At 39.6% G+C, this 18,894-nt stretch overlaps 1 protein-coding gene across 1 annotated transcript in view; it reads left to right on the top strand.

Moving 5' to 3' along the window:
* TAB2 (TGF-beta activated kinase 1 (MAP3K7) binding protein 2) overlaps nt 1-18,894 on the top strand; it is a 69,752-nt gene that overhangs the window by 34,855 nt on the left and 16,003 nt on the right. Inside the window, exon 2 of the mRNA XM_068152234.1 lies at nt 16,206-16,395. Coding sequence (XP_068008335.1) covers nt 16,294-16,395 — 102 coding nt within the window. The 5' untranslated portion in view covers nt 16,206-16,293. The remainder of the gene's footprint in view (nt 1-16,205; nt 16,396-18,894) is intronic.

Here is an 18,894-nt window from a genome sequence, read left to right as displayed (position 1 = left end):
GAGGGATTGAAACTAGGTGATCTTTAAGGTCCCTTCCAGCCCAAACCATTCTGTGATTCTGTATTTAAAGTAGGTAGTATTTTTGGCAGGGGGGCTGGAACTAGATGATCCTTGGGTTCCCTTCCAACCCTGATGATTCTGTGATATGACTGAACCACTCTTAAATTTGTGTATTACAGAGTATGACAAGTAGATTTAACTTGCATTTAGTACATTCATGCTTTGGAGGCTTTTTATTGAGTTACTGTGTTAATCTACAAATTAAAAGTCACACCATGGAGAGCAGTATGTAACATGGCTGCAAGGATGAAGACTCAGCTGGAATATTCTTCATAGCAATTTTGTTGCTCATAGTAGCATTATTGTAGCAGGAAATGAGAATTTTAAAGATCTGTTATTACTATTATTGTTATTAACTTACTGCAATAAGCTCTTTTTTTTTAATCTAGTAATGAGAACTCAGACTATAGAGAACTCTCTTGCTTGCCCTGTGAAATTTTAATGCATTTCATTGGCTGAGTTAGAAATAATAAAATAAGTTTTTGTATGGTTTTGGAGATTTTTGTATGGTTTGTATGGTTTGAGGAGATTTGTATGGTTTGAGGAGATTTCTGGGGGACACAGGATGTTCCATCTGAACATAAGGGAAAAATTCTTTACTTTGGGGGTGGTGGAGCATGGGAGCAGGCTGCCTAGAGAAGGCTGTGGACTCCCCTTCTCTGGAGATAATTCAAAACCTGCCTGGGATGTGATCCTGTGCAACTTGCTCTAGATGAACCTTCTTTAAAAGCAGGGGAGTTGGACTAGATGCTCTCCAAAGATCCCTTATAACCCCTATCATCCTATGATTTTGGTACTGTTCCATGACAAGTACAATCAAAATCATTAGCATTAGTGTTGCCCTTGCTGCAACGTTACAAGAAGATTCTTGTGAGTCTTAGAGCAGAGGCAGTGATTCCCTCCAGTTATCCAGACCTGGGGTTTTTATTTTTCTGCAGATTCTGTGTATGGCAAGAGGTGTGTTCTGAACAGACAAGCCCCAAAACATGTCCTAATGCAGACAATGGGCTGAGCACCTGTGCATGTGCAAACCTGGATACTTCCTGGGGTCCAGGTGGTCCAGGCAAATGTGTAGCACATGTAATTAACCTTGTAACACATCTGTGAACTATATGTGCCCCTGGCTATATTTGGATATGCCTCATCCTATAGCTTCAGCTATCAGGTTTCCCTGTTATGGAAGGGCATTAATTGTCTTTGGACATTATTTAAACCAGCTGAGATGGTAGGCAGTTAGCCTTGTTCTCACCCACAAAGCACCAAGAGCCAAGTGCTGCCAGAGTTGCAGCTGAAGACCTTATCCTCACAGGCAAACCACACCTGGGCCTTGCACCTGGACCAAGGCAACCAACACTCCAAGAGCCCTGCTCTGGAGGCAGAAAGAGGAAAAGCCCCAAGAGGACTGAATCCCAGAAGAGCCATGGAAAGGCTACTGCCTGGCAACAGAGCACATGAGAGAGGGGGGCCCCTTAGCCCCTTCTGAGCCAGGGAAAAGCTGCACACTGTGAACTGGGCACAAGGGAGAGTGGCCCCTTAGACCTCTCCGAGCCAAGAGCTACTTGAATTATAGTTAGAGCATCTGGGAAGATACCAGACAAAGAAGCAAGCCCTGAGTACCTGGCTAATTTGCTACAGAATCCCCCTTGTGGGAAACACAGATCACTGCACCAGAATTTCCAATATAAATCACTGTATTGAAAATTCTCAGATTGGTGCTTAAATCATTTAACTGTCTTCATATGTGGAATGTATTACAACCAAATAACAGAACCTGTAAATATACTCTGTAAATAAGATATGGTGGCATTTGAAGATAACACTGCCAGAAATTAAATATTATATATATATATCTCTTTATTTTATTACAAGGAGGTAGTGTCTTTCATATTCCATTCCCTTATACCCATATAGTTACCCTTACATTCCATCTTCAGTAAGAGGGTTGAACTGTCAACCTTCAGACAACCACTTACCACTCTTAATGGCAACTCGCATGGAGCTGTACTAACACCCTCTGAATTTGTTCCATCTTGCTGTCCAAACCACAGTTACGTACTTACCTAGTTTTACCAGATTCAGGAGACATAAAGGTAAAAGAGGGTTGTGAACTTGCCAAAGGTGAATGTACATGAGTCCTCAGGGGCTGCAGCCAGGGGCTGCAGGCTGGCCTAACTTGCGCTGGTAGTGTGATAAATGGTGTGGTGTGGGGCATCAGGATCTGCTTGCTCAGCACTGTCCTGATGGCTGTGTGGGAGCTCATGTGAGCCACTGCCACATCAGCAATGAGATGCAAAAGCCAAGAACTGAGTGGTGGAGAAGCTGCTCTGCACACCTTGGGAGGATGCTGATGGCTGTAAGAGATCTCCACCCATGTTGTTTGCTGTGGTGGATGCTTTGCTTTGCTTGCTTCTTCCAAAGCCCTCAAGTTTCATATAGTGGACAGTAAGAAACAGATACTTAGGGAATGTTGCTGCTGGGACACCATCGCTGGAAGTGTTCAAGAGGGGATTGGATGTGGCACTTGAAACCATGGTTTAGTTAGTCAGGAGGTGTTGGGTGACAGGTTGGACTTGATGATCTCTGAGGTCTTTTCCAACCCTACTGATTCTATGATTCTATATTTTGTTTTGAAATTTAAAGAACTGGAAAGTGTGTCAAAGGCGCAATTACTCCTGAACTTGAAACCTGTGCTCAACTGTTTCTTTCTGTAGTCATATAAACATTTGCAATTTAACCGTACCAAAAAAAACAAACCAAGTAAAGAAAACAGTGAGATGTGGAAGAAGGGTATAAATAGAATAGAATAAACCAGGTTGGAAGAGACCTTCAAGATCATCGCGTCCAACCCATCAACCAATCCAACCCACCTAAACAACTAACCCATGGCACCAAGCACCCCATCAAGTCTCCTCCTGAACACCTCCAATGATGGTGACTCCACCACCTCCCCAGGCAGCCCATTCCAAAGGGCAATCACTCTTTCTGTATAGAACTTCTTCTTAACATCCAGCCTAAACCTCCCCTGGTGCAGCCTGAGGCTGTGTCCTCTTGTTCTGGTGCTGGCTGCCTGGGAGAAGAGACCAACATCCGCCTGCCTACAACCTCCCTTCAGGTAGTTGTAGAGAGCAAGAAGGTCACCCCTGAGTCTCCTCTCCAGGCTAAGCAACCCCAGCTCCCTCAGCCTCTCCTCATAGGGCTTGTGTTCCAAACCCCTCACCAACTTCATTGCCCTTCTCTGGAATCGTTCTGGACTGAGGGGCCCAGAACTGGGCACAGTACTCAAGGTGTGGCCTAACCAGTGCAGTGTACAGGGGCAGAATGACCTCCATGCTCCTGCTGGACACACTGCTCTTGATGCAGGCCAGGATGCCATTGGCCCTCTTGGCTGCCTGGGCACACTGCAGGCCCATGTTCATCCTACCATCAACCAGCACCCCCAGGTCCCTCTCTGTTTGGGAGCTCTCCAGCCACTCTGACCCCAGGCTGTAGCACTGCATGGGGTTGTTGTGGCCAATGTGCAGAACCTGGCACTTAGATGTGTTAAGTCTCATGCCATTAGATTCTGCCCGTGGCCTATGGTTTGAAGGTCAGTGAAAATACATTTTTATCTGTTGTGGTTTGGCTTATCTCCCTCCTTCATGCTCCTGAAGATGGGACCAGCTTTTATCAGAATAGTAGGACTTTCAGATCTTTGCTTTCTGTGGCATTATTTCCTGACATTTGACATCACTGTCCTGCTGGGCCATGTGGCAGTAGCCATCTTGTGCCAAAATTAGTCCCTGGGCTGGGGTTGCACAATGAAGAAATTTGAGTTAAAGGCAAAAAATGGAGACTGGCTTAATGAAATCAGGGAAATAATTAGTAAAATTTCCTCATAAAAAGCAGGAAATAGCCTGTACATTATATGTCTGAGAGTCAGATGCAAGTGATTTATGAGGAGGCTTTTTCACCATAAATTGATTTTTTTTTTTTTTAGTCAAAGCAGCAAGAGAGATTCATCCTAATTTTAAAATCTATTTGGAGTTATCTTTTATTTCAGCAAATATCATTGTTGATAGTTGTTGATGTACTATAGACAAGTTTTTAGGCCAATATTATAAACAAGACATTTCATTCTTCAGTGGAAAAATGTTACACAGGGATTAGAGAAAAAGACACAGCATGGAATGTAAATAAGAAAGTAATTCACATGCCTGGTCACTGTTAGGATTTTTGTGAATATGTTTTTCTAATGTAATTGTTATATACAGCCTGACTTGAGCACCATCAAATTAAGACATTACTTAATAGAGACTGGATGGGGCACATGGTGCCACAGTTTAGTCGATTAGATGGTGTTGGGTGATAGGTTGTACTCGATCTCAAAGGTCTCTTGCAACCTGGTTAATTCTATTCTATTGTATTCTATTAATACATTGAGGTTTTTGCAGTTAAAAGAATAGCAGTTATATTAGGTTTGAACATCAATATTACAGTCCTAGAATGGTTTCTGGTTCAAGGGACCTTTACAGATTATCTAGCCCAATCTCCCCCCTGTGAGCAGTGACATCTTTCACAGATCTGTGTTGCTCAAAGCCTCATCCAACCAGTAACTTGCAACGAGAGATACCCACAGCTTCTCTGGGCAACCTGTTCCTGGGTGTACCCTCATCATAAAGAATTTCTTCTTTATGTCCAATATAAAGGTACACACTTATAGTTGAAAACCATTACTCCTTCCTCAAAGTTGTTTGTCTGTAAGTAAGGGCAATTATTGAGATACTTTGATTCTAGAATGTTGCCCCTAAAATACTGTCATGTGCCTTGATCTCCAATTAGCTTAATTTCTGGTTTACAGTGGTAGGATATTGGAACTTACTAGCATTTTAGGGGCACTTTAGGGCACAAGTCTTTCAAATGCCAGTCCAGTCATATGCAAAACTACTCTAAGATTGCCTTATGTAATGGAAGTTTTGAGATTTGTAATGCTGTTGCTGACCTCTGTATTGAACTGCTGAAGTTTAGGTGTTCGCCTGGGTGTGGAGACTTTCCAGAGCTTCCTGCTGTGAACTGGATAACTCAAAACACATATCAGAAATGGAACTACCAGGCAAGGAGCTAAAGCATTGCACAACAGAATGTTTTATTTATGTTCTCATATGAATTTTGAAGATAATGTGGTAATTGCTGTCATCAGGAAAATACTAAAAGGGCATAAAGTTCACTCTCAGACTTTTCCTGTTGGGGAGATGGGACAATGGGATAATTTTACATCCAGCAGCTGAGAGTAAATCCACTGTATGTTTTGCTTATAACTTAGCACATCTTCAGCCTTTTGCATTTTTTCATCCTTGTATTGACAGTATAGGGAAAAGAGTACAGTACCTTCAGTTATTCAATTGAAGCTTTTTTCCAAAACACTGACAGTTACTTCAGTTTTGCACCACTTGGGTTTGACATGCCCATAAAATAGTTTTCTCAGTGAGAAGGGTGTATTAGGAGTACTTAGTTCTGGATTGAAGTGATAACACTTCTCGCTGTTCTATTCAGATGAGAGCTAAGATGTGCAGGGTAACGGCAAACTATGTATAACTTTGATTTGTGAAAAACTTTGTAGCAATGCTGTAGTGAAGGGTGATCTCTAGAGTGGTTGTATGTTAAGGGATATATGCATTGGTTCACAGACTATTGGCTCCTTGCTATGAAACAAGCAATTGTTCTTTTAAGTATTTCAATGTGCATTTGAATCTTTTTGTTTTTCGAAATACAGTTCAATTTCAAATTATTTCCATCTGAATTTTTCTCTGATAAGTCACATTTCTGTTTTCTGAATATAGTTTACATATAACTTTTAATAGAACTTTACTGATATGTCCCTTTTGTGATCTTTTAAGAGAAAAAGCATCATGTTATTCCTGAGTGCTGCCTCCTATAAGGTAGTGTCTCATGGTGGCTTTTCAGATAGTAATCATGTGCCTCAGTCTCTTCTGAAATACTTTGTGTTCAATTTGTGTGCTGTCTTGCTTTGTTTTTAAACTGGGAAATCACTGTCCAAAAGTACTGCAAAATACAGAGGGTATTTAGCTGGAGATTTTTAAGAACAATATGGGCTTAGCAAGTTTAAGCTAAATCCTACCTAAGCTAAATGAGATTCAATGGTCCTGCTATGGGACTAGTGACTAGAGATCAGATTGACAGCTCTGAAGCAGCCATGATGGACTGTAGTTTTCAGTAGCAGAGCCAGAAGTCTGAAAACTGCAGTTCTAGGTCTAATTGGAGTGTGGTTTCATAATGCTGTGCGGGTACTTGGAGCCAAGAGATTCTGAGATGGGCTTTTGTGTACTTAGGCTGCAGGGTAGTCTCCTTTGGCCCAAAGTCAACTATTGTAGAGGTTCCCGAAGCAATTGAATGAACTTGTCATTCACATCCGTTTTATTGCTGCTGTTGGCAATAGGTTACTGCCAAATTCCCTGAATGTGTAGAGCATTTTAGGGGGCAGCTTGTTCAAGGAAGACTTTGATCTGATTTGGACTGAAGTCAGAAATAAAAACTGGAACTTTACAAGCTGCTCTGGAGCTAGCTCTTTTTAGAATTCTTCTGTGTAGTGTGGTGGCAAAAATTCCTGAAAGCAGGGGATAGAATAAACACATACTTTCAGGTGCTCTTTGCCCTGTTTGTTACTGTGCATTGTAATGAGCACATACAACAGGCTTTGTATCACAAGATTTACGTGTTTCTGACTTTGCGTTACTAAAGGCTTTGACTCTTCTTTCTGTTGTGGATTTTGCTAACCTATCTCTTACTTAAACTGGGAAGTAGTAAGACACTGGAAAACATTTCAAACTTTTACAGTTAGTGATGTTTGGGGAACCAGATATGGAGAGGGAAAAGCATAGGTGGCAGTGAGGTCGAGTATTAGGCAGTTAATACTCCAGTATGCAATCTTATGCTGTGTAATAGGCCTGGTGGTGCTTACAGGTACTTCTTTCAGAACTTTTGATTAAAGTTCAGAAGATACATGGCAGTTACCTGAAACTGTTGGTTCGATGTTCAGCAGCAGCTAGAAAAGCATGCAGAGGTGTTCATTGTCATCAGAAAGATATCTGACGACAAGAGAAATAGCGTCCTTTTGGTCCTATGAAAAGCTGTGGTGACCCATCCTCTTGGGGACTGCTATCGCCCCATGTTTTGGGGAAGATATCTTGGTGGTACAGAGGAAGTAGCAAAAGTAGGTTTGGGTGGTTTTTGTTTGTTTTTTTTAAGAATCAATATGGCACCTCTCACCTTTCAAGGAGGGACTTAAATGAGTGACCACTTTGGAGAGGCAAAGGTTATAGAAGGGTATTCCACAGGGTATTGTGGAGGCAGATGAGTTCAGCAAGTTAAGAAAAGGTATTTGATGGATACATTGTCAACAGGCCTGTAAAGAGAATAAACATATCTGCTCTTGAATTGCCTTAATCACACAATTTTATATACACTGAGAAAATGAGAGGAATGTACAATAAAAAGGCTCAGACTTTCATGTTTTCCTGAATATTGCTTTCTGTTGCAGACAATACTGAGCTAAAATGACCATTTGTCTGACTCAGCAGGGTATTTATTGTGTCGTTCTACTAACATCCATTATAGTTAGTCAAGGTGTAAGAGATTATAGCATCTAGCTTTTAGGTGATTGTTTAAAATCACTTAATTTTAGGAACTGGGAGTTTTTCCTATTTGTCAATCATCAATCAAAAACAGATTTTAAAGGACATGTCATCAAATGTGTTGAAGAGAAAAGTAACAAGTTTAAGCAAATATTACTTCCATGTGGACTCTGTCGTTGTTTTAAAACAGGTTTTTAAAAAAAGCAGATCATATAGGTTGGCATCTTTCTCGGATTGACTTTTTTTGTCTAATGTTATTTCCCTCTTCCTTGATCTCAGAATAGTTGTACTAGAAATAATGCATACTTTTTGAAACAGCAATACCCACATTTGACAGTGGACACTCCAGGGAGTTCACAGAGGGTTATCTTTTTGAAAACTTTGTTGCAGATACAGCAGAAACTTGAGGGTGCAGAACAAGGTGGGGGGGAAGGGGTTGACAAAAATAAATACCCACTATGCTTTGGCCCACAGTAAAGGAAAATGGCCTTGTTTTTCATTACATTCTCTAAAGGAGAAAAAATAAACAAAAAAAAAAGGAAAAACAAACCCAACATATGTCAAATCAATTAATAGCATCTATTAATATACACGTTAGTATCTTTGACCTAGCATGATTTAAAGTAACCCACATTTAAAAAAACAAGCAAACAAAAAACGCCAACCAACCCCCCCTTCCTTTTCTTAATTGTAGAACATGAAAAAGTACAACCTCAACTATCTAGTTTTCCTTTAGAAATAGTGTAAATGCTCATACTTTTCAAGGAAATACCTGACAGATTAAACCTCTTTTGAAGGGTTTGTATATGCTTATGTTCTCTACATTTGTATGAATTTGGAGGAAGAAAAAGACAGAAACTCATGCTTCAAGGTATGGTCACTAAAACCGGGTTTTTCCATAGAAACAGAGTAATTCTTTAAACTGTTGCAGAGTTTACTGTTTTCCTCTGATTTTTTTTTTTTTTTTTTCATTGTTAATTGTTTGCTAGAAGTCTTTTGGTCAAATCCAACAGTTTGTTTAGGGGAGAACTCTTTAGTCATGCTTAGTTTTAATTCTAATTGATTCCCCCCCCCCCCCCAGTTTTATGGTCATGTGATAAAATTAGGTTTATATACTCATATTTTTGTTTAGATTTGTAATAGTGCACAGCAGAGATCTGGCAAATACTTAAATAAATAGAAGTATCACTGTTTAGTTGGTTAAAGATGAGACCAGAAACTAATTGCAATTACATTACTTTATTTTTTTGACAATTTATTTGTTTAATTTAGGAGATGGATTGTAGCAAGTGAAAAATAACTTGTGGTTTCGATAAGATGATTATTTCTGATTGAATTAAAGCGGCTGAGTGACTTGAAATGGTTCAAAATAGCCATAGAAAAGCTGAGTAATGTATTAGAGAAACTAAATTCTGCTAGGAGTATTTAGTAATCCTGTTTCTATCATCTAGTTCTCATGCATTCTTTTAAAATATGCATTTAAATCATTATTGATGTGAGTGTAAGATTTAGAATTCTATCATTTCACTTCTTTACCTCCTGTGTGGAGAGAATATAGGACTATGGTAGAATAGTCTTGCTTTTATATTTCCTCCCTTAGAAATTACTTTTTTTTGGGGTGTTGTGTTTTGTTTTGGTTTGTTTTGTAAAGTGTGTTCAGACCACCTTACACTTAACTCCATGTGTTTTAAGGTTAGGTAGTGGGTGGGTCAAAGACTCATTATTTCTTGCTGTTTAACTTTAAAGTGTTTTTTATATTGTATCTTCTCAGAGAATCATACCTATTTAATGTTACTATTCTTGACTTTTCCCTAATTTCCTGCAAGCTGTCATTTTTTGTAGTTAAAACCATGCAGTCCTCCCTGGAGCTAGAGACCTATTTCTTGAAGGAAAGTTGACCTTACATACAGTAGTCTCTCTTGGGTTTTTGTTTTTCTTAGCTCCATTTACTGGCACATATAGTGGGAGTTTCTAGTATCACAGTATCGCCAAGGTTGAAAGAGACCTCAAAGATCGAGTCCAGCCTGTCACCACAGACCTCATGACTAGACCATGGCACCAAGTGCCACGTTCAATCCCCTCTTGAACACCTCCAGGGATGGTGACTCCACCGCCTCCCTGGGCAGCCCATTCCAATGACGAACGACTCTCTCAGTGAAGAACTTTCTCCTCAGCTGGAGCCTAAACTTCCCCTGGTGCAGCTTGAGACTGTGTCCTCTTGTTCTGGTGCTGGTTGCTAGAGAGAAGAGACCAACTCTTTCCTGGCTACAACCACCTTTCAGGTAGTTGTAGACAGCAATGAGGTCACCCCTGAGCCTTCTCTTCTCCAGGCTAAACAATCCTAGCTCCCTCAGCCTCTCCTCATAGGGTTTGTGATCAAGGCCTCTCACCTGCCTTGTTGCCCTTCTCTGGACATGTTCAAGTCTCACATTTATCAAGGACTTGCTGGTATAGATGAGAAAGGAAAGAAGGTACTAATAGGCCTGGAAAGCAGCATGTAAAAGATTGGAGAAGCAGGTTGCAAGAGGAGAACGTGATGCAGTCTGGTTTTGGTTTTTTTCTTTTTCCCCCAACAATGGGGATACAAAAGTACAACCCTAACCTCATGTTAAGGGGAGAGCATTGACACAAACCGAGTAAGTATAAGCTGACAATAAAATTGCAGTACTTGCAGCCAGGGGAGGGAGATCCTGCTTGGGCATCAGCGGTCTGTGTTTAGCGATTCATAAGCTTATAATGTGATTACCAATCTTGGCTATAGACCACAGACATTGATATATACTTGAACACAAGCTGAAAGAAGTGCTAGTAATGTCTATGGCAGCTATAATTTGAGTTGTTTTTGTAAGGAAATTTTCAATGGAAAGTGGCCTGCAGTTGAATTCATGAGTTGGAGTGATACATCAGAATTTAGGTCTGACAGAAAAGCAGGGCTGATAGAAGTTTTTTAATATTTGTTGACCTGGTATTTGGATACCATAATAGGAAAAAAGGTATCTATATATATGGGGGAAGCTCAAGAAAGCTTGGAGTTGGGGATGTGAGAAAACATTCTTACTGGTTTTTGAGCTATCCAGTCAATAGGCAGATAGTTTGGGACAGTTGGAGAGCTAGTTAGTCCTGCTGAAGGAATCTCCTAGTTAGTCCTGCTGAAGGAATCTGAGGTAAGTGTACAGTGGTTCAGCTTTTGCTGGGCTGGGAGTTCTACCTCTTTTTTTGAATCTGTCAAAGAAGTGCCAGGAAGTACTTGGCTTCTGTCTCAACAGGCGCTTTATCAAGCTCTGCCAGTCTTGTGTTGCAACTTGTTGCATCTAATTTGCTATCATTGTAACAGTCTTTAAATACACAAAATCTGTAATCTGCACCATTAATACTACAAGGAAGTGGCCTGTTGTTTCTGTTTAGTAAATATTTACACACAGGCTTCTAAAACAAGGTTTTAGATTGATTATTTAATAGCATTTTTAGCCATGTGGAAAACACAGGTAAGATGTGATGAAATTAATACTACAGAAGAGCATCAACAATTTTACTTATTAGATGTTTCTGAAGTACAAAGATAGATATGAAGGTTCCATTCATTTTATTTTGGGGAAAGTTAATGACATCCTGGCCTGCATCAAGAACAGTGTGGCCAGCAGGAGCAGGGAGGTCATTCTGGGCCCCTCAGTTTAGGAAAGATGTTGACTTGCTGGAACGAGTCCAGAGAAGAGCAACAAGGTTGGTGAGGGGTTTGGAGCACAAGCCCTATGAGGAGAGGCTGAGGGAGCTGGGGTTGCTCAGCCTGGAGAAGAGGAGACTCAGGGGTGACCTTATCACTCTCTACAACTACCTGAAGGGAGGTTGTAGACAGGCAGAGGTTGGTCTCTTCTCCCAGGCAGCCAGTACCAGAACAAGAGGACACAGTCTCAGGCTGCGCCAGGGGAGGTTTAGGTTGGAGGTTAGGAAGAAGTTCTATACAGAAAGAGTGATTGCGCTATGGAATGGGTTGCCCGGGGAGGTGGTGGAGTCGCCGTCATTGAGGGTGTTCAGAAGGAGACTTGATGGGGTGCTTGGTGCCATGGGTTAGCTGTTTGGGTGGGTTGGATTGGTTGATGGGTTGGACACGATGATCTTGAAGGTCTCTTCCAACCTGGTTTGGTTTATTCTAACAAAGGTTTATTCTAACATGCTGTTTACTATTGCAGCGCTGTTTTATTCCCAAAAGCTGTTCTCTTGAACTCAAAAAGGTTCTTTCCAGAGTGGTAGCTGACCATAAATGGGACTTCAGTCATTATGAATTCATCATAAATTCAACTGGAATTGTTTGATGTAGTAGTTATGTCAATATTTGCCCAATTACCTTGTGATATTTCTCATGCTACGGACTGTATGTGAAGTTGTGGCAAGAGAAGTTTAGTAATGAAAAAGTGCAGGTAACATTTTAGATTGTCAGCTTCTTTGTTTAGCTTTTATTAGGTAGACTTATTTCCTAAAACCAGATTTGGCAGAATTTACTCTGAAGAACACTTGCATTGTAAGTGAAAAGTGTTTTGTGACACTCAGCTTAAGGTTTGTGTTGAAGAATTGGCTTTGGTCTGTAAAATCTCCGTTAAATCTTTCTTCTAACAGAGCATGCATTTTAAAATGTATTTATTTCTCAACTAGCTATTGCTCTAGCATTATAACAGACTAGTATTTGGCATCTGAATTGTATTTTACATTGAGTCGTCCTTGAATGTTTTTGGAAAGAAATTGGGTCTCATGAGACAGAGTAGCCTTTGGAAGACACATTGTTTACTTTTGCATCAGTAGTTTTCACAGAATAAAGCTTTAAAGGAGCTCCATTATGTTACAATTGCCAAGCCTTTTAAGTTATCTGGGGATCTTGCCAGTAGTCTTTAAAAGAACACAGTTAATTAATTCTTCCAGTTACTTAGTATTTCTGGCATAAGTGAGCACCAGGATCTTCATTATCCATGTCTCTCTTCAACAGTACAAAGTCACACTTAAAGTTTTTTTTGAAATAGCTAAAAGCCAGTATGTAAATGGATTAGTAAATGGGCATTGCCACAACAATAACTTTATATTGTACTGCACTACAGTATTTAAAAGCTTTCCTCTGCAAATAAACTCTGCTTTTAATGTTTTTAGGAAGAATTCTTTCTCTAGGATCACTCTTGCTGGATTTCATTTCTGCTGATAATTAATTTATTGAATAGTCTTCTCAGTTTACTTCTGTAATGCTATGTTGCCCTTATTTTGTGCCTGAGTCTTTGAATGAAGCTGAAAATTTGCTGTCAGCAGTTTCTCTTACCTCCTGTTGGTACCCTTTTCTTCTACAGCCTGTTTACTGGCTGTCTTGGCTGTCTTACTTTTGCATTCGTACCTATTGTTTTCCACTGGTGTATATATAACTTCCTAACAATTTTCTGGGTATTCTGCTGCCAGATTCTGAGTGCTGTGGCTGACAACAGTGCTGTGTTTTGGTTCTGTAGACAAGTGTCTGTCAAAATAACTTTTAATTCCATTAAGCTTTGCTCTAGCAGGATGGATGCTGTGATTTTTTTAATAGTTCCTTGCAACATCAAGTACTGTGGGGTAAAGAAGACTTCTAAACAGGAGGCCTTGTGAGGCCCCCTGGACTGTTACTTCAGATTTCCTTAAGGTTAATTTCAGTGTATTAATAATCTAAATATCTTCAATCTCTGCAGTAGGGTTTTCTTTAAGTAGCGTTTGGAGTGATATCTTAATATTCATATGACACAAGTGCATTTTTAATATGTTGTATTGTCAGTGAAGCTTTATTAGTTACCTACTGTAATAGAGACTGACACCCACACTGTTTTTTTCTGAGCCCTGTAGGCAATGTATTTCTCTGTGAATTAAGATAGTGGGAGCAGAGCCTATTGTGGGTTTTTTCTCCCATATTACGCTATAATCGTCTTCCACCATGTTGAAGCATACAAAGCTTTCATAATAACTTCAATAAAATTATACATTAGATATTAATTCTAGCTCTTCCTGTACTAACTGCATGCATCTTCTTGTTGCTTAGCCACCCAAACTGAGATGTACAGTAGTAAACTAAAAATAAGCAGTCTCCCCAATATCACACACTACCAGAAAATAACTGGATTTTGCAGACATTGGATTGTGCCCTGTAAGTCATTTTATGCTTCATGAAGATGCATAAAAATGCCTCTGTAGCACTTTAATTTTAAGCTAAGCCTTATAATATTTTGATGCTGGTTTATAATAATAAATGTAAACTGTGATCATTGTGTGTTTTATCAAGACTGCAGACACTGAAAAAAAATATTTTATCGAAATAAGGTGCTGGAGTAATGTGATGAGCTGAAAATTGCCCCCAATGTTAAATTTGCCAGACCAGCTCAGTTGGAAGCAAATGAAAGCTGTATTTACAAGCAAAACTACAATCTACAATTAAATGCAATGAATATGTACAAAATACACAGTATTTACAATATTTACAGGTATTTACAATTAATGAACAGCGCAAGGATCCCCCCTGTTCAAAGACCAGGGGAAGCTAATAGCTTCTTCCTCTGTGCCCCACCCCTTCCCCCTTTACCCCCCTGTATGTAAAAGGGACAAGAGAAAGGAGCAGAGAGATGTTAGACCTAGCCAAAACAATGCAGCCAAGGTCAAGCAGAAGCAAGTCAGTATCTCTCCCAGAGCAAAGAAGCGAGAGAAGAGAGAAACATTATTTGCTACAATTAGTTTAAGTCCTTTATCTCTTCCAGTGGGATTGTTTAGAATCATCATTATTTTCCTTTGTACAGGCAATAGTGATTTATTTACATTTTACTACTTTCAGTTCAAGACCTGTGAAAAAACTTTAAATGCATATGCTAAAACTACCACAAGTGACAATATGAAATGTCCTTCTTGTTTTAAATGCTTTCAGTAACAGGTTTGGCTGTAAGAGCCGTGAACATGCTATTTTGCCAAACTGATACAGCCAACAAAAGATGGACATTTATATGAAGAGTAAACACAGACTTTTTAATACTGATGCTTAATTTGCAGTGGTTGTTTTTCCTCTCTTCTTAAACAGGGCAGGTTTTTTGTTAATAGCTGGTTAAAAAGAAAATGTAAGTTTCATACTGTTCTATTACTCCTCACATTTGCTCTTAAGCTATTAATGGAGATGTTCCGATTTGGGTCAATTTCAGTTACTGATAACTATCACTTCAGAGAAGACACAGGAGTTGAAAATCTTAAAATAGAGTGGTTCAGGACTAGCGTGTCTTATACAGTGGTTCAGTGGTCTTGGAATAATATTATTCCTGTCATATCTGCTGAAAACTGTGCTTTGTGCCTTCCTGTCAATTCTTTGCCGATTTCTCTCCATCTTTTCAGTCTTAAGAGAGGTTAAATCTTTGAACTAAATTACATTTGACTTGGAAGTGGTGTTAATGCTCTAGAAAATTGTGAATAATGGTCCCCAATTAACTTGCCAGTAGGCTCCATTTAGTGAATAGAAGTACAAAAACACAAGCACACAGGCTCACTTACAAAGCCTGGGTGCCAGTGTAACTGTTGGAAGAGAACCCAGGCTGATGGGATCCAGGGAGCAGCATGTACAGGTGCCTTGTGGTGGTGGAAGCAGTTCTCTGCTGCAGGTTGCCATGAGTCAGCAGGTGTGGTAACAGAGCGTGTTGAATGAGGCAAAGAAAAAAATGAAGCAGGTACGAGAGGAGAAAGTGTATAAGTTGATAGTGATGTTCAAATGAGATTTCCTAACTGAAGAGATAAATTAACATTGGGAGTTGATTGTTTTGGGTTTTTATTAGACATGTAGTTGATGTATTTGTAGCATTAAATTTTGAGTGAGATACTGTTCCACTACTTAATACATAGATGCATTCTTCCAAATGTACTTGATAAAAATTCTTGGTAAAAGCCTATGGTTATTGTATGATCAGGACAGATAATTTCTATGCATGTGTCAGTTGGGTAATTGTGATATCTTATTCATACGTATACATTATTCCTTCAGAACAGAAGGAGAATTAAGTGAAGAAACTCGAGGTGTTACAGAATTATTTCCTTCTAGTCATAATTTCAGAATATTTCTGAGGTATAGTTGTTAAATGAAAAATAGACTATTGCTTGTAAATCCTGACACTTAGAAACACTGAATTCTAGCCACAATATCCTCAATAGCAATGATAGTAATGATGTAGGTGCAGTCAAAAGTGCAACAAAAGCTGTGTTCCTATTTTTGTTGTGGACTTCTTTGTGTTTATTTGTATTTTATAAGTAAAAATGCTCCTCTTAAACTATAATAGATAAAGGTGTGTCTGTAAATGGTCAGTTTTCAAGATTAGGTGTGTGAAGGGCAATGAGGTAGCCAGAGATGTCACATGGGAAAACACTGACATAAAATACAGACTTACATTTCATAATTGGAGAAGGGTTGTGTGGTGCTTTTTGGGGTTGTGATTCCTTGCTTTTTGTTACATCAAAAGTGCCTGCTTCAGTGTCTTAAGGCTTTCCTTCCTCTTCCAGAAAATGCTGGGACAGAAGAGATGAGTACTCCCTTTACTAAGGCCTAAAACTGCCTGTTGAAAAACAATCCTGACCAGGCAATATACGAATGGCCCAAGGAAGCCAGCAAATTGATATTCAGGTTTTACATGACCTGCGACAGAAGTTTCCTGAGGTACCTGAAGGTGTTGTATCCAGATGCATGTTACAGGTCAGTGTTCTGTTAATGATGTACAAGTAAGCAGCATTGCTTATTTTAAGTGTTATGTATGGATGTCACCTCTGAAAGCAGATTTTTCTTCTGTTTTTTTTTCCTGAGACAAATACAGTCAATTGTTTTGTGTTGCACAGCAAGCTAAGTGTTAAATTTGCCTCTCTTTTTCCATGTCTAATCAGGGGTGGCCCAAGGAAAATTAGCCCATAAATCAGTGTGTGTCTGGAGAGTACCAGCTCTACAATCAGTATACTCGTGCCTCTTAGCCATCTCAAGAGCCAAAACTAACTGTGGCAAAAGGAGAGATGCAAAGCCAGCTTGAGTCTAATAGTGACATTTTAAAGCTGTGCTATAAATCTGTACCAAAAAAGCTGCTATGGTATGGGGGGATTTATTTACATTTTTAGCTTGGTTTGTTGTTGGAGGGGAGCAACGTGGCAAGTGTTGTGCTTTAAGTGTTAGGCTAGGTCCTGAAGCAGCTTTGCTAGCTGGATTCCGTCACATTTCAAGATAATTAGCGGTTGGCCTCACTGCTTTTAACTCCCAGCTCCCTTGGCCTGCAGAGCTGGTGTAGGTGGTGCTACTTACCTTCTGCAGCAGAGAACCTGGGAGTGTAATATGGACCCTGGGGGTGTGATAGCTCGCTGAGCCTAAATCTTGTAGCCTGGCATCCACTATGTTGTGTGTGTGCTTCTGCTCAGTACTTCCCAAGGCTTTGGCTACCACACAGGCTTAACTTGGAGGTTTTTGTAGCGTTGGAGTCCATGCTTCTGATCTATGGATTTCTGTTGGGCTCGGAAGCGTTTTTGATGGGAACTGCAGTTAGTGCTAAGCCTATGGACTGCCATATCGCAAACTTCTACCTCCACCTATCTGTAGTCTGTATTGCCACTATCAGAATACTTACATGACCATATTGCATATCAAGTTTTGCTCTGTAACATCACATTTGTTACTTAAGCAGATAAATTAATATGCCCATTCAAAGTGTCACATAGGGATACCTAAATGCCTAGAGTTAAATTCTGATAGACTAACTATGAGGCTTAAACATGCTTACTTTGCTTTTTCTAGTGATCTCAAAGCATCCATACTGATTGGATTTTTTTCGTTATCTAATGTACTCAACCTTTGGGTACTCTGGTTGATTTTAGAGCATGGTGTGAATAGTCATACTGATCATCAGTATACACTGCTTGATTGGAAAAAAGATGGATCATTAGTTCCCAGAAACTAGCTGTCCCTGGACTATGGCTAGCATATCTGTGGTTATGATGCAGCATTCTTATAATGGTTTGTGTTGCTTGTTGTATGTATTTTTATTTATAACACAGATACATACTTAAATATGTGTATCTAGTTACATACACTAGCTTGTACCGTTGGGAGTAGAAGTGTGACTGTGTCAGTGTTCATATTTTCAAGATGTTATCATGATGCTCTTACTAGAGTAAGAAGCTGTGAAAAGTGCAGTTTGGTGAGTGGACTGGTTTTGCTTTCCAAGAGGGCAAAGTTCTGAGGCTACAAGTTTTCCCCAGTTGTTTACTTAGTTGAAGAGTAAACCAAACCAGACTTGCATGTAGTTGTTCTCAGGTTTGTAAATTGCCGTATTTTTTTTAATTAGCTCTCTTTAGGTGTAATTTAATTCTTATACTGCTAGTACAGTTTTGTTCTTCACACATGAGAACCGCTTCCTGAGCCAGATCAATGAACTTGACAGAGTGCACGCATCTGTAATCATCTCTTGAATGTAATTCAACCAGCAGGTTTCATAGCTGAAGAAAAGACTACTGTACATCCCATACTTAGAGATAAGGGGAAAAGGTTTAGATTTTGAGGGAAGTGTTTTGGTCAGTTTTCTTAAGAGACTTTAAAACAAATCTGGAGTGTAATTAAATGCTCCATATGTGCAATATTACACTAATTTACTACACTAGAAAGCTGACTATTTTGTGAACTGAGAGCTTCTACCAGTTGCCAGCAAAACCCTGCCGTCTTGGTGGTTTTTTTGAAATTTCATGAGATTTGGTTTCTATGATTCAGTTAAGTTCTAGCATTGCTACTCAGATAGTGAGGGGTTTGGGTTAGTTATTTTGATTGCTCTCTAAACCAACCAATTTACTTGGATTGGTGGTAAAGTTTGGAAGACAGCATTTGAGCATACTTCTGAATGTGTTTGCAATACTGCTGGAACAGCATCTGAATCCTGAGTTGTGCCTACTTGCAGTTGAGCATAGTGGAAGGAATTTCCAATAACTGCAGTAACTATTGTTTGGGTCAAAGATAAGGGTGTTATAAGAAATGGTGCATTCGCCTTGCCCACACAATAGTTGCTGTATAAGTATCATGTGTTGGGGTGACATTGTTTTTAAACCAGGAAGTATAAGAGATCCCAGGAGAGAAGACAAGAGGTTTTTATAACAAAAGTTATAGATCACTGCTAATTGTGCAGGAAAACTCTACAGATAATTCAATCCCCCTCTTTATTTTTAGCCA

Source organism: Melanerpes formicivorus, unplaced genomic scaffold, assembly GCF_026170545.1.
Source record: "Melanerpes formicivorus ecotype bairdi unplaced genomic scaffold, bMelFor1.0.p_v2 SCAF_2, whole genome shotgun sequence".
NCBI classification, from domain to species: domain Eukaryota; kingdom Metazoa; phylum Chordata; class Aves; order Piciformes; family Picidae; genus Melanerpes; species Melanerpes formicivorus.
Note: the sequence above shows the minus strand (reverse complement) of the source record. Positions and strands in the feature narration are given on the sequence as shown.